Below are 27,861 nucleotides of genomic sequence, written 5' to 3'. Positions count from 1 at the left end.
ACAGTGAAAAATAGAAAACATGTGCTTTCAGCTTCTCTAATACAAGGATTTCATCTTATACATATTTGACACAGTTTCCTGGAAACGTTGTAATAATAATAACAACAACAATAACAATAATAATGATAATAATAATGATGATAATAATAATAATAGGAAGAAGAAAATTGGGCATTTATTTTGAAAGACCTTCCCGGAAAACAACCCCTCCGTTACGGTTGGTTTGATTTGAGCCGTCTCACCCTCCCCCATCTGGCGGCTCCTCTCAGCGGCGCGTTTACCGGCGACAGAAAGGAGGCAGTCTCGGGTGATGAACGGAATTATTACATTTTGAGAGCTCAAAGGAAGCTGGATTATCAATTCGTATAAATTCGTAAGTTATTCTTGATTTCTTTCATAACCGTGTGTCTGCTATCAACAGCTAGCCACCGGCGGTTGATTTTTATGATGAAGTAGCTTAATTCAGAGCAAATATTACTGCTGTCGGCGATAACGAGGCAGCAAGCGACCGCGACGATTGCCAACGAGATTCAATTAAAGTCCACAGATTTAAAAGTTTTTTTTTTTATATAAAAGAAATACAAGTCTCCCTAAGATTTGTTATTATTTGCCTCCCTTATCTGTGCCTAAAACCCGCAGTTTGTATCTAACACCGCTGCTCTGTTCTGCTGCTTCATGACACTTATTCATATAAAAATGAGCAAAGATCAGCAAATCTACAATCTGAGTCCTTAGTAGGAGTTTCTGTGAAGAAAGTGCATGAAGCATTGGAGAGCCGGCCGGCAGCAGCCTGTGCGGGCTACTGCAGAGGGCAGGGAGGGACGTCTGAAGTCAAAAGCTTGTCCCTGGGCAAAAGCCCGTGCTTCCTCCAGACCAGCACATTTCTTTGATTTATCGCTGGAGATCAGCTGGTGGTAAATCAGGCCAGACAGGGCTGCTGACCTCCCCCTGAGCAGAGTCTCTCATCTCTAAGTGTTAGTGAGCTCTGTCCACGGTTCTGAACTCAGATCTTTGGTAGGCTCTGCTGTACAGACAGACCGTGAGAGATCAGACCACTGGAGACTGTGCATCTAGAATGCAAAAGGGAAAAAGTTGTGTAAGAACCATAGATTAAAATGTGCATCATACATCAATTTAATGTGCAATTAAAAAAAGAAACACTCAAAGAACAGTTTTGCCTTTTTTCACTTCCTGTGGTTCTGAAGGCAGCTATTAGAAACCTTCTCAGTTCGATCTTGCAAACTCCAAAGTCTGTCATTTTACCAGGAGGACTAACAGTTACATAAACATGTTCATACTGTAAGGATAAAAGTGCTGTATAAACGTGTGCGTGATTGGCTGAATGAGACTTACCAAAAGTAGAGAAGTGCCCGAATTGAGTAGAAAGGCACTGTGGAAGTACCACTCCATTTACTATGTGCTTTAATATCTGGCTGAACAGTTGTGTATTAAACTGACAACTGGGGTTGCCTGCAGCTCTTCTAATCCATTACCTGAAAGAGGTCGAGGGTGTACTGCTAATTTGATTTTGAACTTCCTGAAGTAATTATTTCCCAAAATACTCTTTTAAAGTCACTTTTATTTTATTTTTTACAAAAAAACCAAACACTTCTTCTACATTACAGAAAGCTTACTGTGTACATGTGGGTAGATGTCCTTTGCTATATGTTAACCTGGTGAGTTAATTAACCAATAATTAGGTGACAACAGTGTCAATTATTTATTAATTATTCACATTATTTGTCAATTTGAGGATCTGATGTTTTATCTTCTCCATAATTGTAAACACTTGAGATCTGACAGTTAAAAGTTGGATAAAACACCGCATTTGTGACACGTTTCTGGAGAATTGATGAAATTGTGCTTTTTTAAAATTTTTGTTTTTTACAAATAAACATTTAAAGATTAAACCTTAATTATTTTCCAAGCACAGTCTTGTCCATCCAGTGGACTGAGCTTTGCTTTGAGTCTATAAGCTTATTCAAAATCCTTTGCCTCTCATGTTGTTTACTATAAGGAAGTCTTTGCAGCTCATTTCTCATCATCAAACTCATCATCCTGCTATGACAAGGCTTAAACAAACACTGCCCTGTCATAACAGGCGCCATTTGCATGAGAAAACACTGCAAGCGAGTTGGTGCTCTAATTTTTTAATGATGAACTCGTGAAGGAATGTGATCTTTCATTGTGGGTGAAATTTCTTGACACTAAAAAGTGTTATTTATATTTATTTTGTTTTATTCTTTTTTATTTGAAATTACTTTTCTCTTATTAAGATGTGTATTTTGTCCTTTTTTATTCTATTCTTCTAGCAGTTGTACCAAGGAAATTTCCCACATTTTGGAAAAATAAAGTGTATTGTCTATAAACTTATTATGTGAATATTAGGAAGGTTTATTCAGCTACGATGACTGGAGCAGTAATGAAAATATTAAAGACATGATAGCAGCTCAGTCCATTTAGGCATGTAGACACTGGGATTGTTTCACAACCTTTAACTTTAAGCTGAAAGGAGAGCACTTATTATAACCAAGGTATGCAGAAGAGCATCTCTGAGTGCACGACACATTGAACTTTGAAGCAGATGGGCTGCAACAGCAGAAGACCACGCTAGGTGCCACAGATGTTGGATAAGAACAGCAAATTAAGGTTATAATTTGCATGGGCTCACCAACATCAGATAACAGAAGACTGGAAAAACCTTGTCTCATCTGATGAGTCTTGATTTTTAGCGTCAGAATTTGGTGTAAACAATATCAAAGCATGGATCCACCCTAGTTTATATCATCAGATTAGGCTGATGGTGGTGGTGAAATGATGTGGGGGGGATTCTCAGCACACTTTGATCCCAACCCTTTAGTATCAATTGAGCATCATTTAAATGCCACAGCCTGCCTGAATATTGATGCTGACCATGTATAGCTCTTTATGAGTGTACCTATTTTCTGGTTGCTGCTTCCAGCAGGATAATGTGCCATGTCACAAAGCTCATATCATCTCAAACTGATTTCTTGAACTTGACAATGAGTTCACTGCAATCAAATGGCCTCCACAGTCACCAGATCTTAACCCAACAGAGCACCTTTGCTATTTGGAGAAATGGAAGATCCTCATTGTCTATTTGCAGCCAACAAAACTGCACGAACTGTGTGATGCTATCATCTCAATATGGATCAAAATGTCTGAGGAATGTTTCCACCACCTTTTTGGGTCTATACCAAGAAGAGTTAAGGCAGTTCTGCTGGCAAAATGAGATCCAATTGAGTACTAACAAGGTGTAGTTAATGAAGTTGCCAGCAAGTGTAATATATCATGAATTGATGCTTCACCACAACAGTGGGGTCTGCCCCACAGTTTGAGGACCACAAACTTAAAGAGGGAGGCCTGAGTGCACACATGTTAAAGAGCTTTCATTTGAGTGCCAGCTTGGATTAGTTTATCTGAAAAATTAGTGACACTCATTTGATTTGCTGCTGGTGGTTCAGCCCCTCTCCATTTTTGTAGGAAGGGTGACAGATGAAGTATCACTGTTAACGTAATCAATTAGACTAAAACCTAGCCCGTCTTTGCTTTTTGTATGAATAATTAGGGATATGTCATTCCCAGTGGGAATAGACACAACAGTTTGCTTCCAGTTGTCATTTGTACTTTCCATGATTGGCACGTCACATCTGGTGCACCCTGCCGATGTTAGACGATTGGAAGAAAGCAATTAGGCTTGAGTATTTCTTTCTATGTGTCCCTTTAGCCTTTGTAACCTAGAATATGGCTTCAGACATCCTAAGCTACTCCATCTATGTCTGGCTTTGGATGAATGCAATTAAAATTTTAATTTCATCTTAGTTGCTCTGAGAATTACCCCAACATTAAAACAGATGAGTGCTTTTGCTGCATGTTTTGAAAACTGCTGTGTGTTTGGACAAACTCTCTGGGTAATAATTTCCGTCGCTGAATGGAAGGGATCCACTTATAGCTATCTCAATACATTTTTAGTGGCTCAGGCTTTTAGGTAAACGGTTGAGAGAGCAGGGCCTTCGATTCTGCTGTGAACTAGAAGGTAATTGGTGTCTCAGATAGGATCCTCACAGGGGATCATGAGAGAAAGCAGGGCTGTTTTGCAAACCCTTAAAGGTTTGCATCCTCCATCCTTTAGAGCTGAAGTGACACATGAAATGATGTAGTTTTCACTTAGCTTCTCCTTAAATACCTGTAGATGAGTTGTGTTGTTTTGTGATCCAGTTGTTTTCATGTAGTGTGGTTTCAACCAGAAAAAGAGTAGAAAAAGAATCTGCAGAAAAGTACAATTTTGCTTGTTTTTTTCTGCTGCTGTTCCAATAGTAAGATGGATTAGGCTCGTGTCTGCTATCTGGATCTCTTTTAAGACTAAGTTTTGAGCTTTGGTCAAAACTGACTTTGTTCATGATTTTCCTGTAGACTGACTAATCAGTCAACAAATCTGTTCAGCTTAATAGATGTTTTAAATGCAGCATCTACCTGTACATATGTGGTTTGGTATGAACCTCTCAGATCCCCCTTAAAAGCAAACCAGTAATGAAAGTCAAATCTATTGTATTTATTTACATGGGTAATATGTTAATGACTCATTTTCTGTTTCAAAATTGTCTGCCCAGCCACTGCTTGTGTTTAGGTACTGTCTGACTTCACTGCACTGTGCCTTTAGATTCTTAATCAGCACAGTCTGACAGTGACTGTGCAGTGCAGATCAGCTCCTAGCACAATCCAGACATCACATTTATACTCGTATAAATTCAGTTCTTCAGCTGCTCTTTCATTACCATGAACTAGAAGTGCTTGATAAACAGACATGTTAGAAGCAAAATATTGTGGACATTACCTTTTCTCAGTTTTGATTTTTTTTTCCTTTTGTGAGAAAAGGTATTTTAAAGGTAAATGGGTGATTTCATAGGTTTATATTCTGTTTTTTGTGTATGTTTTGTTAACCTGACTCAGCCTTTCCCCCCAGAGGTTTAAAGCGCTACAGACCAAACAGTTAACAGTTAAAAAATTAATTACATGCAGCCCAAGACTAAACATTTAATTTAAAAAGGCAATGAGGAAAATAATACTTAGTTGCAGTCTTTATGAAAATCTGTATTTCAAACTGGGGCTCAGGGCCCTGAAAGTTGTCCCAAGTTAAATGGATCTAAAAATAATTATAGACAAAAGCAATTATTTTTCTTGTTTTTCCTCAAATTCTAATTCATTCGCAAATTGTTTTTACCCATTAGGGCAGTACAGTCTTTAATAATTTCATCAGGCACAGTATTTTTCCCGAGAAGACATTCTTTAGCTGTAGTTTACCACAACTCAGGTTTTTGTGAGTATCAGTGAGAGCTTCACTGAGCAAATGCACTTGGATAAGTTGATGTGATATGTGTCACGTGATGTGCATGCCTCTATTTACTGGAGTGTAATATATCAGTGCGTATCTCTTGGGCATCTTTATTGTAGGTGTTACGTTACAAAAGGACCTCACAGCTTTAGGGGAACAAGAAGAAGCTATTAGAGGTTGTTGGCTGGAGGTTTGCTTCGGTCCTCTGAGGTTCCGGCCATCAGATTTATAGCATCAGTGAAGAGCTTAAGAGTCAAATGAGAAGGAAGGAAGAGGGCTTGATGTTGCCATAGTGACTGGGTTTGTGAAAGATGGGGTCTGTGTTTGTGTATGAAAATATATGCGTGTTTGTATGGATTAGAACTGCACCAGTTAATTTAATGACTTAAAATGTCAGAAGATACGTTTACATTAAAAAAAAAATATATGAAGCCTCTGAATTGGTGTTTTGTCCAAACACTAACACATATTTACATATAATAAACATCCTGTTGTAGTGATGTAGGTCATCATGTAAAATCATCAAAGCAGAACAATAGCTAAGATATTGTCAGATGTTCCAAGGCCAAAAATGAGCTTTAAACTGGCTTACTGAAAGACCCAGAAATACTCAATTCAGTGTTTTTCCAGTGTCAAAAGGGTTTTATGATAGAGAAAGCTTAACAGTAATGAACTGTCTTCTGATAATATTTTTATTAGATTAACTCTAAACCTAAGTGTTTCTTCGGCTTGTCATAAAGTGTCAATGCGCTGCACTGTGCGCGTTTGAAAAGGACGTTTCTTTCTTCTGCATGGAAAAAGTTAATTAATTAATTAAACCTACACGTTGTGTTCATAAACCATATGTGCACTGCAGAACCGAATTTGAATATAAAAGATTCCAACTTGACTGCCCCAAAGTTGCCGGTTGAACAGCAGCCGGCATAGTTTGCCCTCACCTGATTGTATCACTGATGGTGTATCCTCTGAGTTGCTCTCACTTCTAGCTGCGTGAAACGTTTATTCATGAGATCAACAGCAGAGGCTTTTGTGTGTGCATCTCATAGCTTTTAGCAGCTGCACTGAATCAGTAACTTCCATTTTCCTGCCCAGCATCAGCTTTGCTCAGTCCAGGCTTCAGTGTGTGTGTGTGTGTGGTTCACACTTTAACCCCAGCAGCTGAACCAGGGGTCTTCAATAAAAAGCTCACACTGCCTCTCTGCTGTGGATGATGAAAAAAAAAGATTATTCATTGCAAAACACTGGCATGAAGACCACTGGGGTCCTCAAAACTTGTCCTGGATTATTGATTGAATTCTTTGAAAGAAAACTGGCTCAGCTCTGAACACTTAATGGCGTTTAAAACCACAAGGTTGGACATAATATTTTTCACTGCTTGTCATCAAAACATTATACAGAATTAAAGAGGAACTAGCTCGTGGGTATTATAATGAAAGTAAATGTACTGTGACTTTCATTCTAGCCAGACTTTACTAGGCTACTTTTATGTCTTCAATGAATCAATAAAACCAAAGTATTCGAAGAGTTTTACCAGTGCCTCACACACGTCCATGCCCCAGCACAATAATAAAACAGAAATTGTCAAATCACAGCAGGAAAAAAAGACTGCATTACAAGATTGTGTTTTTTGTACAGGGGCATAGAGCCAGACCTCTAGCCCTTTCAGTTTTTATTTGCCAGCACACTGGTCATAAATTACTTTGTGCAATTATGGGATATAACACTGGGGTCAAACAGAGCAGTCGCCCCCTGGGAAAAGCACAAGTAGATGACCCACAGATGGCACGTACAGAGGAGATGAGTGCCTGTCTGTGTGGATAGGTAGTTAGCTTTCTTTGATTCTGGGGTCCCTGCATGTTGTTATCTGCTGCTGTTTATGGCTGATGTTTTAACACTGCTCTGTCTGTTGTTGAAGCACGTAAGCACACCTGCTTGCTCTGAGTCCTCTTATTCACAGCATCACACTAAATAACAGAAGAGCTATTTAGAATTTTCCTAAAATGTGTTGCGGCACTCATTATCATTCAGTTTTTTTCATGCACCATTCTAAAAGAAATGTTATGGCTCAGACTGCAGCGTTCGCATCAGCAAATCTGTATTGATTGAGTGGATGCAGCGCAGCTGAAATGTTACCCTGATGTTGACTCATCCCTGTCTGTGCTCCACAGATCAGGCTTTATCTGACCACCCGTGTGACTGTCTCCTCCCTTTGTCCTTTCTGCCCGTTTTAATCCCTGTGACGAGTAATTTTACGCCTTCCCTCTATCAGTCGGCCTTCCTTTAGATATGCAGTAACAGTTGTGCCTGGTTACAAGGTGCCTTTTAAGGAACGACAGTCTCCACCCTCTCTCGCGTTCAGCTAATTATTGATGGCGTAATGTGTCTTCTCAGGCATACGTCAAAGTTCACTCTTGCAGTGTGTGTTTGTAAAAGGCGTGGTAGACTGCAGGATGTGTCAGGGTTGCAGGTAAACAGACACTGTCTCTCAGTGTCAGGTGTCAGTTCTGTCAGAATTTCTCGAGGCAACGCTGTCGAGGACTGAGAGGCCACAAAGACGATAAACCAGGTTCAGTAGCCACTATGATCTGCACTGATGTGTCTGAATGTCTGCTTTTAGTCTGCTGCGTGTGTGTATTTAATGTGAAATTGCAGTGGAGGGTTTTGTTTTGTGGTTTTTTATGACTGATCCTGTGCCACACTTTAATTATGAATGGGCATTACTTTGCATGCCTTCAAATACCATTTTATTAGTAGCATTAAAGACCAATGTAACCTGTGACGTTGTCAGACAACAGTTTTAAATAAATGTTCATACTTCATACATTATGCAATTCAACTACCAACATTTTGTTCATACGTTTATTACTATTTGGTACCTGTGACTAATGTAACCTATGGCCAAAGTGTCTGGTAAGCTGCCTTTTTTCTGACTGTGTAACTGCTGCAGGTATTTCAGACTCCACACAGTCACCTCTGGATTCACAAAAGTCTCTGCAATTTTTCCTGTATAATGCCTGCAGCTAGACTTTGATCTGTAGTGCCACTGTAAGTATTCACAGTGGCTTCTTAGTGATATAACCACAGACGATTTCATTATTAAATTAGGGGAACAGACAGAATAATAGCACGAATAAGGTGTTTCCAGCTACTACATGAGTCATGTCTGCTTTTGTTTATTTTCTGGCTCTGTTGATGACCATCTGTAGCTATATTTCATTTGTGGATAAGTAACCTTAGAGTTAGTAAACACCTTTTTTCTCCTATTCGTCAATTAGATGTTTAACTGCTAACAATCTGTTTGAGTCCTACTGATCATACCTGAAATGTACACCTACTTTTCTTTTCCTTATTTCCTGTGATGTTTAATGTTATAAAGGTGGCTTGTCCTATAAAACATGGCCAAATGCTTAGGCTTTACGTGGTCTGGACCATTCTTTTTCTTCTGCTCTAGGCTCTGTGTGATGTTAGTGTGAATTAACATCCTTAAAATGGTTAATCCTTAATATCTAGGATGCCCCAGTCTGGTTGAGTAGAGGAGCTCTCAAACCTGATGCTCCAATCTTCTGTTTGGGCCAGGGCATCAGCCAGCTGAAAACTGGCCTAAAAGAAAGGTAGCCTTAAAGAGAGTGGAGATAGAACTGCTTGTTTTAGACAGATGCTCAACTGAGGGGCTTCACAAAGAATAGTATGACATAGCTATGAATTATTTTCATAAAAACAAGTTTGGTGCAGGCCAAGAATGAAAATATAGAAGAAATTAACATAATGCATGTGGCTTCAAAACTAGGCCTAGAAGATTTGAGCTGACAGACTGCCTTGTTCTCGTTGATTTCAAGTTCATTCTTTTAGAACTCTTTAGGTTTGGAGTCTGTTTTGCTACGGTATAAACACTGTTTTTGTTTTCCATTTGTTTGACTGAGTAAAGAATTTTGTAACATATTTGTACCGGGGAATGTTAAAACAGTCACTCAGGAGAAGTGCCTCTCGTCAAGGCTTATTTTGTTATAACAGCAGCTGTTAAGGGAGGCAAGAGGCATCCAGATTCTCTTTGATCATACACATTTTATTTACTTGCAGACTTCGTGTTTTCAGCTGAGACATCGGCTGTGATTCCAGAGTATTTTGCAGAGCTGGAGTCATGTTGTTTGTAGAATAAAGTTTGTACTAGGATTCAAATCTAACTTTCTTCAAGATGTAAAATACTTTTACATGTAAATGTTATGTGTAGGCCCGTTGGAGTGCACCTGTATTATATTGATCTTTTTGTCTTTACAGTGATGTGAGATCACAGAGTTTCTCCACGTGAGGTGGGGTTGTTCATCTCGTCTAACTGTTTACACAGCAGTGTGAATAATTGATGAATGTGTTTCTATTTATAGGACTTGAATGTGATGAGGGCAGCATGAACAGGTTGGTTCTGAGGGAAGAAAAAGAGTTGAATTTGAATAATGTGGACTGTACACGAGCTGAGAGGGGCAGAGGATGTGTGTTAGAGTGTATTAAAATTTCACATAGTGGACATCATTATTTGATCTTTGTCTAACTGGCTTCATAAGGCAAGGTGCAGTGTTGCTAACCTTTTGTCAGCTTTCTTTTGTTAATTTTGTCAGCTTTTTGTAACAAATCAAGAGTCTCACATATACAGACTGTGAGGAACTGAGTTGTTGGCCTACATTATATATTACACACATATTTTTATATACATAAAAAAATTAAAATGACTACAAAACTTAAAAACTGAGTTCCAGCATCAACAGAAATGAGCTAGCAAGACATTCGGGGGATTAAGTAAGACTATTGTAAAGAATAACTAAGCAAACAATTAGCAAAAATATGAAGAAGTGAACAAACTGCCCTTCCAACCCCAGTGCCAGAATAACACAGTGCAATCCAATTAACAGCAAACACCAATTAGGCAGCTCGTTTGCAGCTGGGGCTCACTAGCCTGCCATCTCTAACTGTAACCACCCAGCAGCTGATAAACAAAAAAATAATAATTAATGTTCAGTTATATGCTTAACTTTTGTTCTGAATTCCTTGTTAATTATTAAATATTTTATAGCTGCCCTGTTAGTAGCAGAGGAATGCTCTCTGGCCATCATACAAATTCCCAGCAGCTTACGTCAGTCTATCTCAGGGTCACCTACACACTTAGTATCATTGTAATCTCCCTATGACATAATCAATACTTGCCTTTTACTGCAGTCTACTGAAGGAATTAATGCCATAATAAAATTAAGCTTTTTTTCTTTTTTACTTCTGAAGGATTTGTTTTAAATCTTGAAAGAGTTTGGTCCTTCCTAGTTCTGTAGCTTTTCCTTCTGATCTTCCCTCCCTCCTTTTGTTTAGAAATCAGAAATAACTTTGACGTTGCATCATCTTCTCAGCCTTTGTGAAGCTATGAAGCCTTTGTGTGGGTCGTGGAGCGTACTGTGATCACCCATTTTAAATGTCAACAACAGATCACACGGACAATTTATGATTAATGCCTTGCTGAACTAGCGTAGGAGTAGCGTTATGAACTGTGATTTAATCATTTGTTTTAATATAAGTCCATTTATTGAAATACAGAAACAGAAAAACAGCTCTACAAAATGTGACATTGATTCATCTGTAGGTTGCAATTTCATACCTGTTAATCTCTTATCTTGAACACAACTTGATCGGGAACGGGTTGGGTCTGCCTTGTAAGTTATAGTGAAGTACTCAAGTAAGAAGCTTCCTTGTACAGACCTTTAATCATCCTGTTTGTTTAGTTGAGCTTTTCAGGTTCTTTGGTATATATTGATCTCCTTCTCTGTTAATTTAGTATTAGTATATCCTGTATTAATATATGCTTTTAGACTGATTTATAGACGTTGCCTTTTGCCTCTGTGTGCTCGGATTTTTGACTATGCTTTCCCTCTCCTTGCCCTGTATTTGCATCCTCCCCTTGCAACCTGGTTAGCTAGACACAGGGTTTTCTTACAATTGGACATTGAGAGTCAGTAACATCACAGTCATAGCAGTTGCACTTTTGCGTACCTGAATCTTTTTTTCTGTTTCTACACTGTGTACAGACTCGCTTAACAACATGATGCTGAAGACCTCCGTAGGTGAACATTTTTTTTCTTTTACACAGAAAACTGATCAGAAATCAATAAAGAATCAGACTTGTAGACCTGATAATTGCATTGGTGTCACTGAAATCGTATCGATATGCATACGTATCTGGGACAATCTAAACAAGATAAGCCCACTTAAAGACCCAAGACCTCAACACCATCTGATAGAACCTGAGAGTAACAGTGTCTGTATTAACAGTGATTAAATCATATATGATTATGATATATATATGATTAAACCATGTAGAACCAGGGCTCGCAAAATATCAAAATCCCTGGTAGCCCTTCGGGCAGGCACTCTTCAGTTTTTGGTAGCCCAAAATAAATTTAAGTAGCCCGAATAAAAAAAAGAGGACAATTTTTTGATTGATGTTTTGTTTCCTTTACAATATTATACATGGAAACAAAAAATCAATCTAAAAATATTCAAAACACAAATTACAACAACAAATTACAATCATCAACTCAAATATTTGGTCCTAATTGAACAGAAATTTCTATGAACTTGCAAGAACTGTGTAGAATATGAATGTCAGATCCTGAATTTGAAATTTCCACTGAAATCACAGGTAAGAGGCAAGTGGAACCGAGATCTAGGACATTTGCTTTTTGAAATTTGCAAAGACTGCTAAATTTTGCCAATGGTAGTTCACTCTTTGCAACATAGTATGCTGTTTTAAACTGATTTTCAGGTTTATTTTTAGTATGTTATTTGCAATTGGTGTTTGTTCTGGGAAAGATACTGCAGACTGAGCAATAATGCATTTCTTGCAGTTCTCATGGGTTGGGATGGGGTCTTTCTTAAAATGACTGGTCCCAGTAACAAAGGCGGTTGTCGACTCAGAAATCGAGAGAAACTCACAACACACCCGGCAGAACATTATGTTATTTAGCTCGTCATATTCCAGCCACATAAATTCTTTTGTCCATTAAACCAAAAAAGCTGCGCTTTCCTTTTGCCTCGTAGTCTGATTTGTCATAACTTTTCCGTTTTGTGGTAAGCTTTTCTTTGGCTGTCCCTTCTTCGCCCTGACCTGTCTTGTTTGGCTCTAAAGAACTAAAATACCTGCGTAAATCCATCTGCTTTTACACACATACTTACATAACAATCAGCAATTCTCTGCGCAATCAACCTCTCACATGTTTAAGCTTGCTGCAGGAGATTTCACTTGTCATATTTGATAGTAAGCTAACGATTGATAAGACGATGCCAGAGGAATTGGTGCGCAATTAATCTGTGACTTACCAATCAGTGCTGCTGCTCCCTATACACAGTTCGCGCCATCGCAAATTGAAAGTGAAAGCAAAAAACAAGCACAAATTTAAACGCGATTTCAATGTGTCACATATTGACAGTGGCTCATTGATGCCGATGACATAATTACTCAGCTACATTTGCGAAAGAATGCAAAAGCATGGACATATCTTTCCTTCCTATGATAGCCCGACGGGCAAGGCTGAGGTGGATTTTGGTAGCCCGACTGGAAAAATCGCTAGCCCCGGGACGTCGGGCTAGCAATTTTGCGAGCCCTGAGAATTGTGGTGGAGCTTGGTTGCATTTTCTGAAGGGTTTCAGTTGATGAGGGCTGGCGGGGAGATCAAGTGATCTGCCACATTTGCTGTAGAAGTTGACTTTGTAAGCTTCGTAAGCTTGACTTATGCCACACTACAAAGCTCCTCCAGTATTGGTCTAAAGAAATGTGACTTTAAGTTTCTGCCTGTACTAAATCTGAAAAAAGTCCAATTATCAACTTCAATAATCATTTTATAGTCGTTTCATGCTTTTATACAATCATATAGATGTCTCTCTTTTGCTGAATAGTCTTATTTTAACATGACCAGTCAAAGGTTACCTAAACACAATCTTTGTATGAATTTTATTTAACAATATGATCACTGAACACCTCACACACCAAAGTAAAGCATCCCCAGTGCTCAGCCCTGCAGCCTGTCTCCCCCCACCCTGCGTTTTCTCTTCCTCTTCTCTGTCCTCTGCTACTCTGTCTGAGCCATTCAGGCACAACACCATAGGATTATCTCTCTCTCAGTGAGGCAGGCACACACGTAAAGTTTGCTGATCATATCAGAGATTTGAGTTCTCGGCTCCTGTTTTCCTGCTATGCACACTGATGCACCGTGGCTTTGTCAGACAGAGAGGACGGCAGGCAGCACTGAGCAATAATAAACAGATACGAGGGGTGGAGAGGAAGAGAGGGGCTGCCTTCTGGAGAAGCCCACGTGTCTTTTTTTCCTCCTAGCCATTAGCCGCTGTTGATGGAGGACTCGGGGTAAGCTTTTGTTGCTTCTTGGTGGGCTGTGCTCTCTTACTCTTGCGGTCTTTTGACAGCCTTTGTCTGGGGGTTTTACTCTTTTGATGCGTTGATGCCACTGGCTTTTCACCCTGGAAATTGTAATGCTTTTTGATGCTTATGCACTTGCAGTGGAGGGATAGGAATTCCTGATGCTCTTCCTTGTTTTTTGAGGATGCGGATCCAAGATTGCAGGTTATACTTGGGAAAAAGTCAAGAGTTAAACAAAGCAGCGTGATGGTAATTCATTTTGGAGGTTGCCGCCACTGTTTGAGGTTGTATATGGATGTGCGGGTTGGTATGAATGCATTGTTTCTGCTCACAATGAATAACTCATTGCATGATTTTACTTCAATTTAGATACAGTCATATTTATATAATAGTGTCTGTGTCGCCTTTATCGTTACTTGACTTTAATGAAAAGTGGGAGAAGCTGTTCAGCGGTTGTTTTCCCGCACTGCGATCTGCCTTTATGCACGCGAAGCAAAGGGCTATCCACAACAAAAGCCCCTCTCGGCATGTAGCTAATGGATTAACCAGGCATGATAAACACCCACTTCTTTACCCCACTCCCCACGCTGCATTGCTGCCCAGTTTGTTTTGCCCAGATTTGCCAGGTTACATCAAAGCAGAAATTCCCCTTGATTATTTGTTTATTTATGGAGTAGTAAGCTCTGGGGGTGGGGGTGTCCAACCAATTTCCTCCCTCACTTCATCTCGGCTTTTTATTGTCAAAGGTGTCACTCCATCCTTTTCTCCATGGTTGACCCAAATAACCACGCAGCTTCTGCCCCTCCCCCTGACTTCTTATCAAAACACATCACTGGTGCTTCTCTTTCCATTGTTTCATATTCTTCTCTGAGGCATCAAACATTTTGCTCTTAATAGCTTTTGCATCGTTTTTGTTGTTTAATGCAACAGTAATCTGTCTGCTAATATATTGAGCTTTCCCAAAACAGGTTTTAATTTGGTTTCCATATTCACAGTGCGTGGTGTGTGGAACAAAATGATGTAAATAATTTAACATGTCAAGAAAAGTGCTTTGTCTTGCCAATCATTACATGTTGCTACTCTCATTTGTCTGTGATCAGTAACCATTTAGATTTGCATAAACACTGGAAGCAGGTGGAAACAGCCAGCCTGCTCTTCCCAAAACACATTAGCCATCCACATAATATATCAGGTTTGTGTAATCCTTACAAGGCAAAATGTAAATATTACAAGCTGTGGTTTCATGCAGAGTTAGAGGTAGGACTGTTTCTTTGCTTTTTACCTGGCACACAGCCCCCTCGTGAAACAATAACCTTAAACAAACATAATAGAATTTGTTTTAGATGGAGCCAAAGTTAGCTATGGATTTTCCCTTTTGCACTGTTTCACCCGGATTCCAATCTACTTCGCAAAGCCAAGTCATTAGCTTAATGTTTAGCAAGAGTCATTAAAGCAGTGTTGATTTATATCCATATAGATCCATGTATATATAACTCAGAGAAAGAGAGAAAATGAGAATATTTCTCAAAATGTTCGTTTAACATACAAAGTTTGTCATTCCTGACAGATTCACTGGTCCATTTCTCTGCATTCCTGGTTAGTCCCTACAAAATACATGTAAAAATAAATTGCTCCATATTTAACAGCCAGTGCATCAATACAGTGTCACAGAGGAAATTAGATTCTCTGACTGTAACATGACTTGTCTGGGGATGTTTTGTCTTCCCACAGTGGCTGTAGATGACATTTTACTTGCATTTCATGTTCATATCATTTGCATTTTATCTTGATCAGCATTCCAAATATTGTGGTTTGTTTGTAAATGTTGTTTGTAGGTCTTGTTTCATATGCAGACATTCACATCTTGCTACATATATTTATTAAAAAGGAAGCCCCTGTGTCTCTGATGCTTGCAAATATCTAAAGAAAATTAAGTTTGGAATGTTTTGATCAATATGCAGTGGAACAAACTAGCAGCCTATGCCTACGCAAGCAGTCTGGTTTCTCCCAGAGGAGATTATCCTGCAGTTATTGCTACAACGGCTAATCCAGGATTCTGTTTTATGCGCTTCCTTTTGTTCAGACTGAAGTGTTTTAAACGATTGTCTGTAAAACTGAAACTTACCAAATTCCCAACCCTATGCGGTTACAATTACAAGAAGGCTAAAAGAGTGCCAATCAGGACTGATGAGTTTGTGTTTGGCAACCTACCCAAAAAAACAGCAAAGCGATGTCATTTTTGTTGGTACCTTCTCAAACATGGGAATTTCTCATTACACAAGCTGTCAGTGTACAAGTAATAATAATAATGGATTGCATTTATATAGCGCTTTTCGGGGCCCTCAAAGCGCTTTAGAATTCCACTATTCATTCACTCTCACATTCACACACTGGTGGAGGCAAGCTACAGTTGTAGCCACACAAGTGTATAAGTATAGTAGTGTAGAAGTATTACAAATGTCATGAATCGCTGTGCGGCAGGCAGGAGTTGGACCCAAAATGTAGGACTCACAGACTCAGGGGATGAACTCAAAATTACAGCTTTATTTGCTGGTCACAGAAAACGAGCATACAAAACTAAACTGGGAAAATATAAACTCACACTTTGCAGAGAGGCACACGAGGAAACACACAGCTTGAGGGACAACACGACACTGACTCAGAGAAACACAGGGTTTAAATACACTGGGAAGTAACGAGGGGAATGAGACACAGAAGGAGGGCACAGCTGGGAGAAATCAGGACTGACGAGGCAAGCAAAGCAGGACGCATTCACATAAGACACGGACCTTCGAGGTAAAACATGAAGTATCACACAGAGACGCGAACTTGACAGCAACTAAGAAACACAGAAACATAAACCATAAGGCAGAGGTCTGAGAACCAAAATACACAGAGGGAAATACTAAGCTTGGAACACAAGAAACTAGACTTGAGGGAGTAACAAAAGACCAACCATGAGAACATAATGCACACTGCAGAGTGACAGAAAACAAGAAACTCAAACATGCAAAGAGACACACTTACACAGAACAGAGGGGGCACAGAGAAACATGAAGGGCAAGGGATCAAAACTAGAAACGATAGAATAACTCACAAGTACAATAATACAAAAAATCACAAAGAACTAAAAACGCTGGGTCAGGAGACACAGGACCCTGACAACAAAAGTAAACTGAGTAGTTCTCAGGCACATTTATTGAAATATTAAAGATATATTTCCAAAACGAGATAGAGGTAGCTGCTGCAAAACACTCTAATTAACCTAATAAATGCCCCAGACCTTCAGTTTAACAACAAAACAACAAATAGTCATGTTTTTTAGTTTGCATGAAAGGAAGTGTGTTCATTGTCTTTTAATTCCCTAAAAGTATTGCCTTTCATATTTTCTGACTAATAAAAGTGGATATTCTTTAAATGTACTGCAGTAGTCACACACCACAGTGCAACATAGGAAACTACAGTAAACACAAAAAAATTACAAAGCACTGAAACAACAACAATGTAGCATAAAAATATATGTACAGTTTAAACAGTGTGTATATATCATGCCCAGTTAAGAGCTTTTTGTCGTCAAGCCTTTCTTGCACTTTAGCTGGGGAGTAATTAATGTTTATGCCACAACCAGATGCACTCTCCTGCATCTCCCTGTGTTCTGTTTTCTTGCCCCTTTCAACACGTCACCACACATCGACACTCTTTTCCCCATTTCATAGGCAGTCTCTTGCACCCACAAAATGTCTATCTGAGCATTTTAAATACATTTCACATTACTCATATTATGACTTACACCTGTAGGCTCTCCAGATTTTGCAGACTAGATTGCCGGTTCTGCTTGTGCACAATGAAAAAAGCACTTTCTGTTGTGTAGAAGTGACAAAACATTGTAGATAAAAGCCATAAATCTTAATCCAACTGATAATCTGAAATATGTGTTTCTGGCTGAAATTGATCTATAACCTTAGTATGGTTCATTACCTGAAGCCATAGATTCTCAGAGTTTTTCTCAAAATCCTCACATACCATACGAAAGTGACCAAGATCGGATTTGAAAATATCAGATTTGTGCCGTTCACACTGTCATACCATAATCGGATATGGGTCGCATAGGGTCGAAAAAGTCGGATTTGATGCACTTGCGACTGCAGTGTGAACGTAGCCCTATTATCAGGGGATATTGAAGTTTTCCCTAGGTAATCTCTCTCTAATCTATGCGTTGGTATTTTGTTGTGAAACACTTGATGTTTTTGTTTTTTTTTCTTGAAAGCTGCTATAGAAGTTAATTTTATTTACTTACTTATATTGCTGGTTCACGACTTTAATCCCATCCAGTGGTATGCTGTGTGGCAGTTTGACAGTGTAGTCTTTCTGAAACTGCAATTTGTATTGTGTACTGAACCTGGTGGGCGTGAGGCATGAGCTTAAATACCGTTAGGCAGTCTGTGTGCTTAGTAATTATGCTGAGGGTTTGTAATCTGGTGAATATAGATATAAATGTTAGATATTTTCAGACAAATAGAAAATCTTGTGCCATCACTAGTAGCCACAACTGATTAACTTCTGCAGCAGGTGTTCCAGTAAGGCCGTGGGATAATATTAAGTGACCATAATGAGTGAAGATTACCCTGCAATTTTACAGCAGTGTTCTGATAATAGCCGCCTGAGTCTATGCCACTGAAAATTAATAGCTAGTCATTAAATCTATTGACAGAGTAATCTCACGAGAGCAGGTAGAAAATAGCTGGAAGCATTCAGGCTATAAGGGTAAGACTGCATTTGAGTTCACCTGATATCAGCATGTATAAAGTAACCTGCTTGATTGACTAACCTTTGATGTCCCTTGATGCCTCTCTATTTTCCTTTGGTTTGTACGTTGTATTAAAGTTTATTAGCATATTATTGTAGTTTTTGTGGCAGCACCTTTTATTACAGTAGTAGCTGAGTAACAAAGCAGAAAAAATTACATAATAATGTGGTAATTTCTGAGTTATTACAATGCAATTACAAAGTAATAACAGTTAATATCAAGCAATATCATGGTAGCAACAGTGGTTACAGTTGAGTAATATTACACTCAAACTAGGGCTGGGCGATATGGCCTAAAATCCATATCGTGGTATAATTTGAAGTACGTGCAGTAACGATATATATCGCGATATATTCTTTTCTTCTGTATAATGTATTTTTGACACTATAAGGCACACTTAAAATCCTTTAATTTTCTCAAAAATCGAGAGTGTGCCTATGAATTCTGGTTGTGCTTACTGACCTCAAACCGATTTTGGCTGCAGAAATCTGCTAAAAAATGTTTTAGTACAACTTTGGTAAGCCGCACTGCTTGATGGATTGTCAGAGCATTACGGCTGCCGTAGTGAGGAGCTTTGTAATAATTTTGGACCCAGTAATCTGGGTCCAACATTAATGAATCAATGTTACGGAAGTGGAGGAAGCGCAGTTTTTGGCTTTCCCCGTATTTCAAAAGTGCTTCATCTCTTTGCTATGACTGTTGCCCGGCATAATTTGCAGATGATAATGGTTGTAGCCGCTGCGATACTTTCGGCCAAAACAGGCGCAGCTTGATGACATCATCAACATGCGCTATCGCGGTAGAGCGGTATAGTCAAAATCTCTATCGTTGGCCAAATTTATATAGTTTCTATCGTATATCGTTTATATCGCCCACCCCTTACTCAAACTGATGTAACTGGATAATAAGGGGGGTAATGATGTGGAAATAAAGGCATCCGAGTGATAGTAATAGTTTAGTAATAGTAATTAGTAATGGTAGGGTAATACCTTGGTAACAACATGATAACCTGCTAGAAATAAGAAGGTAATCTTCACATTTTTATACAGAGTTTAAATTGTAATAACCTCGTAATAATAATGTAATTTTGACCAATTTTTTAGCATATTGGATAGTATTACTATATTATATTTATTGAATTTATTCTACCATAGATTCCCAACACCCTGCTGGTTTTAAAAGCAATAATGTAAATATTATGCTGCAAAATTCAAACCCACCTGTTACTCCATGTTAACAACCTTTTAAAACAAACTTAATGAACAGGACCACCTTTCACAGCATATTTTATATCTGGATGACAACACGTAACATGGTAAAAATATTTCAGGTAGGAAGGAAAGTGATCATGGAATGCATATTTCAAATGTCCAGTATACAAAAATAGGATCTCATCCATGTTCTCCCGCTTATCCAATTCAGGTTTGTAGGGGGGGCTGCGCCGTCTTCTTCACTGATCTCTAACCGTCCAAAGCTCCAGCCTCTCTTGCAGCAAGTAGCACCAGACTGCCCACTTGCATACTGTAAATGAGAAGTTTTGAAAGAAGAATAATGTTAAAGCAAGCATGATGTAATTGGCAGGTCTTTGAGCAACCATTTCAGAGATACGGATTGCCTTATTAAAAAGAAAAAAAAAGAAAAAATCCACTATTATAATTTTTGTATACAGTAAAATAATTAATTTATCTTTTTTTCTTTTCTGCCCAAAATAGTATATTGGAACACATTTGAATATTTAATGTGTATTATTAGAAATAAACCACAGCAAAATTCACTAGGGATGGATAGCTATATTCTGAGTACACCACACCTCTAACACTCTCGCCTAAACTGTTGAAACTGGAGTGCTTAATTTTTGGGTGAATACTTTAAGTAACAGTATAACTAACCACATCTAGTTCTTTATCAGTATTTTCAATAATTGTCAGCTATTTTGAGAAACCTTACTTTTATGCAACCTTAGTTTTTATTCTGTTAGTCAAATGAGCTAATAGGATATGGTTTAAGTTAATAAGTACACGGTCCCAAATATAACTATAACTATAAAATCACCGACATTACCTTCTTATTTCTAGCAGGTTATCATATTGTTACCAAGATATTATGCTACTGTTACTAATTGGTTTTGCTTTAAACAATGTTTTTTAGTGAATCTCACTGCAGATGCTGGATTTGTTCTAATCGGATTTATAAATTCTAAAAGAGTTGTGAACTGAGTTTTTATGCGTCTCACACATCAGAGGGTTTTACATTCCTCTGCGCTTGTCTTGTCTTACAGTGCATAAGGAGAGTTATTTTGCTGCAGACTACCACAGCCTAAAGCCACCCAGCCAATTCGGGGACCATGTCTGGAGCCTACGATGAGTCCGCCAGTCTGGAGGAGACCACAGACAGTTTCTGGGAGGTGAGACAGCTAGGAGCAACATTTGACAGATTAAACTTAGCTGGGAAGTGACACGACCTAGTAATGAACTCTCAGTAAACCTACTTTATCTGAGAGAAAGATACAGGGCCTCATTTGTCAGCCGTTTGGAGATTTGCACGTAAATCAGGCAAGTACTTGCCACTGCGCATAGCAACAGATTTATCGACCGGGCTGGATCACTGAGCTGCGGGTGCCTCAAACTCAGATCAGAAAATGACGCACACATTTCCTCAGCATGACAAATTACTCTATGTTGGTGCCATTATTTCTGATTGACTCGATTTATCAAGCCACATCTTGTATTATGGCACAGTTAAAATGAAAGGAAAAACAGAAATATTTCATTGTTGGCCCAACCTGTGCTCTCAAAGTGTAAGAACTCCTCACCAGTAGTCTTTTTTTTTGTCCTGTGTATCTTTGTGGACAAGTCACCTTAAACAGCTGTTCCTCAGGAGGTAGACCGAGTCCGCCATTAATCAGGTGTTTCAAACCCAACTCCTCCACTGTGCACGCGGGAGTGCTCTTGAACCACTTCGAGTGGTCCATTAGACTAGAAAAGTGGTGCATAAATGCCAGCCCGTTTACCCGTTTGATTGCTAAACTGTGATCCTGATGAGACATCAAGCTGAAATGTGTCACCATATATTAAAATGCTCATCAGAAAATGAAGGAAAGGAAATACAAATAAAATCAGCACAAGAACTAAAATAAAAATGCTTAGCTTATAAACCAAATGTGTCTTTAGCTGCCTTTTAAAACAATCCACAGAAAGAGCAAAATCTCCGGGGTGCAGGCAGAGCCTGCCGCGGGCCTCAAAGGTTTGATCAGCCCAGGCACTTAGGGCATGAGGGGACAGTTTGTTGAGTTGTGGTTATCTTTGTTAAATGGAAAATAAATGGGCCTTTTTCACATGAAACATAGCAAGAGCATGTACACACAGTAATGAATGAGTACCTACCTACACTGACTCTTTGGACTAATAAACACAAATTAAAGGTAAATACAGTTCACTTTACCATAAAATGTTGCAAACAAGAGCAATGAAGGGGTTAGATGAGGGGTGAAAAGATAAAAGCTCCCTGGCACTGTACATTAATCTTGGACGACCTGTCAATGCAAGTGTATTCTTTATAAATATGCTGGTCAAATTCGACCAGCATATTTATAAAGAAGCTGATGAGGGAAGAGGAAAAGGTGAGTCAGTGGGTGTGGGATATCAGATGAATGGGAAAGATGGGACAAACTGCAGTTAACACAGGGCAGAATCGGAAATAACAGGAGGGTTACGCTGAGTTCAGAAAACACTATTTCAGGGGGCTTTTTCTAAATGGTAGCATTCCAAGCTGTGATTGGCTCATCGTCCATGTCTATCAGCCAAGTCAGAGTAAGATTTTATAATCTCTGAATTTGGCACCAGTATAGACAAAGGCAGTCCAAACGATGGATTAATAGAGATGGGATGAGGATGAGTTATCTGTGGGACAAATCACCTTATTCCAGATCATGCCAGTGAAAAAGGTACTGTGTTTATTGGTCCCAACAGGTTGATAGTTTATCACTGTAGATCAGTCTTACTTTGTTTGATTAATCTGTTGTTTTCTGTATATGAAAAATAGGAAATTTCCAGCACAACTTCCTATGGTCTCTTTGTTGCTTATTTCATCTGTCTGTCAGATCAAAGATTTTCAGTGTACCATCTGCTAAGTTGAAGGATTGCACCATTTTGTCAAAACTGAAATGCTGGAAGTAGGCGATTTTCTGCGTAAATATTAATGGTTTCTGCTTGTCTGTTGTTTCAATTGCAGTTTGTTGTTCTGGGTTTTTCCCACAAGATTACATCAGCTGCAACCTTTCCTGAGCAAAAACAGCCCTGAGTAATTTGAGAAACTAGTGCCAAGAAGCTCATTTATTATATATGAGAGGTGGTGACTCAGGTGAGGTGGTAAGGTAGCAATTTGCTGTTGAAATTATTCACCTCATCAGTACAGACTGTCCTGTTGCTTTATGTTCAGATGCAGGAGTTTGTTTGATGAATGTACTCAGGAGGTGCTTTAGACAGAAGACTTCATACATTCGGGTTTTTTATATTCGATCTCCTCTCAGACTCGGTTCAGTTTTATCCTCATCATGTCTCTTCATGTTCGGGAGTCAGGTGGAGGAGCAGAGGTATTCGCTTCCAGCACATAGTCACTTTATCACAGTCAGCCACTGCATTACTGCTGTGGAGCTGCTGCAGTGCTGCCTGCTGATCGCTGACTCAGCTCACTGCTGCTCCAGCAGAGGCCTGGTCTGGAATGCAATCATTTGCTCCCCCCAGCTGCTTTCATTTAGTTCCGATTTGAGGCTTGTTGGCTGTTGCTTTCAAGGTGTATTAAGTGTAAACATCTAGTGCCTGTTCAGCAAAGATGCAGTCCTGCTAAAAGTGTAAAATGAAGCCAGTAAACTGGGGTTCAGCCTCTGTGTAGCTCTCTCTCTCTCTCAGGGGCTCTGTCTCTCGGCAGAGCTCTCCATGAGGTTGCTGCTCCTGCATCCATGGAGAGTTGTACATTATATGACATTAACCCATCCCCTGCTTTCATTGCATAACTTTGCACAGCAGCAGCAGCAGCAGCCATTTCCCTGCTGATCCTTCCTGCTTCACCGACAGGCTTTTGGGGTTTTTTTTCCAAGGTGCACCAAATAACAGTAGAAGTACACAGGTCATTTAAATCCATTATCACTTTAATACCAATCCTTTATATAGCTTTAGCTAGAACCAGAAAAGACCCATATTTTAGGAGATAGTCTGAGGCAATTTTTTTTCTTGTTTTGTAATATATATATATATTTAGGCATTTATTCAAATGTGTACAGTTGACATGACAGCAAATAACCGTGTGACATTGGTCCACAGTTGCAAGTAGTTTTAGTGAAAAGTAGTTTTTACAAACAAAGGGGGTATCTGAAAACTATCTGAAATCACAGTATGGGTCCTAATAACCCAGTGATGCTATGGGAATTCTGATGTCCTGATTTGAACATTTTAGGACACATTTAAGTTAAAGGAGACTTATTGTGCAAATTTCAAACACGTTTTTATTCTTGGACCCTACCAGAGTGACCTTGCATAAAATGCAGTGTAGAATAATCTTTATTTATCATATAATTGGCCTTTGTGCAGCCCTTCAGTTCACCTTGTGACTGAAACAAGCTATTTTAGCTCCCCTCCCTTTAAGTCAACTTTTGTCCGATTGGCTGTGACGTGCGTGTGGGGTTACTATGCTCAAGGCCACTGGACCGTCCTTGATCAGCTGTGTTTGTCATCATCCACTTCAGGCTCACTTCAGATAGTCTAATCAGTGAACCAAATCAGTAAACTGAGGTGGACAAACAAGTTTGACTGAGGATGTTTTAAGCCAGCAAACAGTTTGTGTCACTTGCTATGCGGTTAACTGACAAGTTTGTGTAAAAAGGATTATTGGACTAACAGTCTATTTATTGTGATACCTAAAAGATGTCTGCAGCCTTTTTTGACTAGCAGCTTTTCATAGAAAGCTGTTGGTCTGAACTGATTATAAATTAACTAAATCTCACAGCTCAAAGCCTTAGGTGATGAATTTTCTTCCAAGAACTTCGATGAGGCAGAACACGAATATTTTAAGAACATAATCATTAGTGATCCCCACAGCAGATGGCTGTTCCTCCCCGAGCCCACTTCTTCCTGTTCAAAAAAATAGTTTTGCCTTCCCACTGCCATCAAGTACTTGCTCTGTTACAACAAAATTAAATGCCATCAGGCAACAGTTGGGATTTGGTTGTGTATAAATACAACTGGGTGAGTAACCTGAATGTCACTGTGATGTTTATTTGTTTTTATATAAGGTTGGGAACTACAAACGCACGGTGAAGCGGATTGATGATGGTCATCGGCTCTGCAATGATCTGATGAACTGCATCCAAGAGCGTGCCAAAATTGAGAAATCCTACGCACAGCAACTGACCGAGTGGTCCAAGAGATGGAAGCAGCTGGTAGACAAAGGTGAGAGATCATTTTACCCAATTCCAAAAAACATTGAATACTTTGTAAAAATAAAAACGGAATGCAAAGATTTGCAGTTCTGATGAAGCCATATTTTATTTAAGACAGAGCACAGAAAACGTATCAAGTGTTTAAATTGATAAAATGTGCATTTTGATAATATCTGATTTTATATAAAATGATGTTATGTACTGTAAACGGGAGATATTCAAAATCTTTGCGATTTTATGTTGAGGGCCATTATTCTGACGTTGTTTCATAATTTGTGAATGTACTTTTTTGCAAACTGATGAATCGATGCCAAGCTTTAATTCTATGAAACTCTGCCTTGCAGAGGTATTTTTTTTATTTCCATTAATAAAACCCATTTATACTCATGTTAATGATCTGCTGTTAGTTACTCCAACTGTTTTTTAGTGCCAGATACCTTTCCAGAGACAAATTGTTGCCAACAAATTCAAAATCAGCTATTATTATTCATGAAATAGTGAAATGTCGCAGTTTAAGCTTTTGATATTTTTTGTTCTATTGTGAATAAAATATGGGCTTATGAGATTTTAAAATCATTGTCATTGCATTATGTTTTAATTGACATTTTACACAGAGTCCCAACTTTTTCAGAGTTGGGTTTGTATTTCATATTAACATGGAGATACATTACTAGTCTTTTTTTACAAATTGCCTTCAAAGTGCAGTAAACAGAAAGACATCTTTTGCATTTAATATGGGAACAGTTTTCCTCAATACCCATTTATAGATTTTAGGGAATAGACCGATCCTTCCTCTAGGCTTCTGCTCTCAGTGTCGTCTTTCACCCCCCAGATCTGAGTCCATGTCAAATAAAGTTTTGATACTTTACCCACACTTCCTTCTTTCACTAGGGCCTCAGTACGGCACAGTAGAACGAGCTTGGATGGCGATGATGACAGAGGCCGAGAACGTGAGCGAGCTCCATCAGGACATAAAGAACTACCTGATCAATGAGGACTTTGAGAAAGTGAAGAACTGGCAGAAAGACTCGTACCACAAGCAAATGATGGGTGGATTCAAAGAAACCAAAGAGGCAGAGGAAGGCTTCAAGAAGGCTCAGAAACCATGGGCCAAAAAGCTGAAAGAGGTGAGGGAGTGTGGACTTTACGAGGACTCGTTTTAAATCTTCAAAGTTTGATTACATACTGCTTTCTTCTGTTTATGTTGAATTTCCTTCTTCAGCTCGAGGCTGCCAAGAAAACATACCACATGGCCTGCAAAGAGGAGAAGCTGGCTACCACCAGAGAGGCCAACATCAAGGGAGAGTCATCTGTGGCAGCTGATCAGCAGAAGAAACTCCATGAGAAGGTGGACAAATGTAAACAGGACTCACAGAAGGTGAGAACATCAGCTGCCGCTGCTCCAGCATCATTATGCAAAAAATATTTTCTGCAATAATGCCAAAGGCAAATAAGGCTATTTTAAGGCTGTCTGATTGGAGCCAGCGCAGCATTGTTAATATGTGACAGTATGCCACTCCTTCAGTCAGTAACTCTCATTCACTGCTCTTGACATGGACTCTAGTCTCATTTTACTGCCTCAGTGCTGGAACATTTGATACTGTTCTCTCAAGATTAGTCCGTTTCAAATTGACTCCATAAATGAAACTTATATGAACACGTGGAATACGTGTGTTATTAAAACAATGGTCACCCCAAGCCATTTGATCTTATTACAGACTGAAATATAAATAATTGTAATCATTTTTTAAAAGCAGCTCAGTCACATTATCTGGGTTTTTTTGGTGTTTTTTTTTTTTGGGGGGGGGGGGGGGGGGTGGAGCTTAAAACAGGAGACAGGAGAAAGCTGACATTAGTTAGAGACTGGTTCTTTGGCACCAGAAGTAGAAGAACTTCTGGAGCAGAACCATTTCAGTTAAACAGAATTAAACTGACATTGTACCACTAATCTAGAACCAGTGTTATTAATTTCAACTAACAAATAGGCTAATGCCAGTGCTCAAAACTGGCTGGACCTAAAGTTTGAAACACTGATATAACTGCCTCTAGGAGGTGCTGCATCAAAACATTCACAGGGTCATTTACAGATGCAGCCTTCTTCTCGTGGTACCAGCCACTACTTCCATTCATATAATGGTTCAGGTACTGTGATAAAGCAACCAATTGTGTGTGTGGTGATTGTAAGGGAGCAATGTCAATAGGGATATGATTTTTTTTAACTGTTTTTGGACATCAGTAGAGTAGTATGCCACAGACATATAAGCCAAAATTAATAAACTACAATAAGCAGGATGCTTTCTTTGTTCTTTTTGGTTATTTGTCTATGACAAGAAGCAATTTCTGATCAGTCAAATTTTATTTGTAACCTTGCCTGAATGTGCTAAATGTGCTTCAGAAGTGACTGAGGACAGGAAAATATAATAAAACAAGCAGATAATATACACAGATAAGCAATTTAACCTAAGTTAAAAAAAACAAAACATTGCAGAGAGTGTGATACGATATGATAAAATTAACAACAATTAAAAAGCAGGCAAGTTGAAACCACAGGCTGCATGTTGGATAAATGGAGAAATGGATGGATGGATGGATAGTCGCTAATTTCTAAGTAAAACTAAAAAGTAAAAATTAAGAGGCATAAATACTTGAATCAAGAAATAAGAATAAAAGTACAAATTAGATCAAATAAAAACAGTACATGAAATAAGGTGATGAGGTAAGTTTAAACATTTTAACACTTCCAGCTGCTCTCAGGTCATCTGGCAGTCTGATGCCATGGTTCAGCGGTGCCAAGGGTACTTTGCAACGATTAGCATATTAATGCCAGAGGTTTATACATGGAAGCATGAGACCGTGAAGAGCTT

The 27,861-nt window shown here is 38.9% G+C and overlaps 1 protein-coding gene across 1 annotated transcript in view; it reads left to right on the top strand.

Moving 5' to 3' along the window:
• Positions 1-200: 200 nt before the first annotated feature.
• The window catches only part of pacsin1b (protein kinase C and casein kinase substrate in neurons 1b), a 32,570-nt gene continuing 4,909 nt past the window's right edge, over positions 201-27,861 (top strand). Inside the window, exons 1-5 of the mRNA XM_005917941.2 lie at positions 201-373; positions 20,843-20,968; positions 24,851-25,007; positions 25,889-26,124; positions 26,220-26,375. Of these exons, the coding sequence (XP_005918003.1) occupies positions 20,909-20,968; positions 24,851-25,007; positions 25,889-26,124; positions 26,220-26,375 (609 nt within the window). The 5' untranslated portion in view covers positions 201-373; positions 20,843-20,908. The remainder of the gene's footprint in view (positions 374-20,842; positions 20,969-24,850; positions 25,008-25,888; positions 26,125-26,219; positions 26,376-27,861) is intronic.

This window comes from Haplochromis burtoni, unplaced genomic scaffold (genome assembly GCF_018398535.1).
Source record: "Haplochromis burtoni strain Fernald_Lab_line unplaced genomic scaffold, NCSU_Asbu1 Contig_26, whole genome shotgun sequence".
Taxonomy (NCBI): domain Eukaryota; kingdom Metazoa; phylum Chordata; class Actinopteri; order Cichliformes; family Cichlidae; genus Haplochromis; species Haplochromis burtoni.
This window is presented reverse-complemented; position numbering and strand designations above follow the sequence as displayed.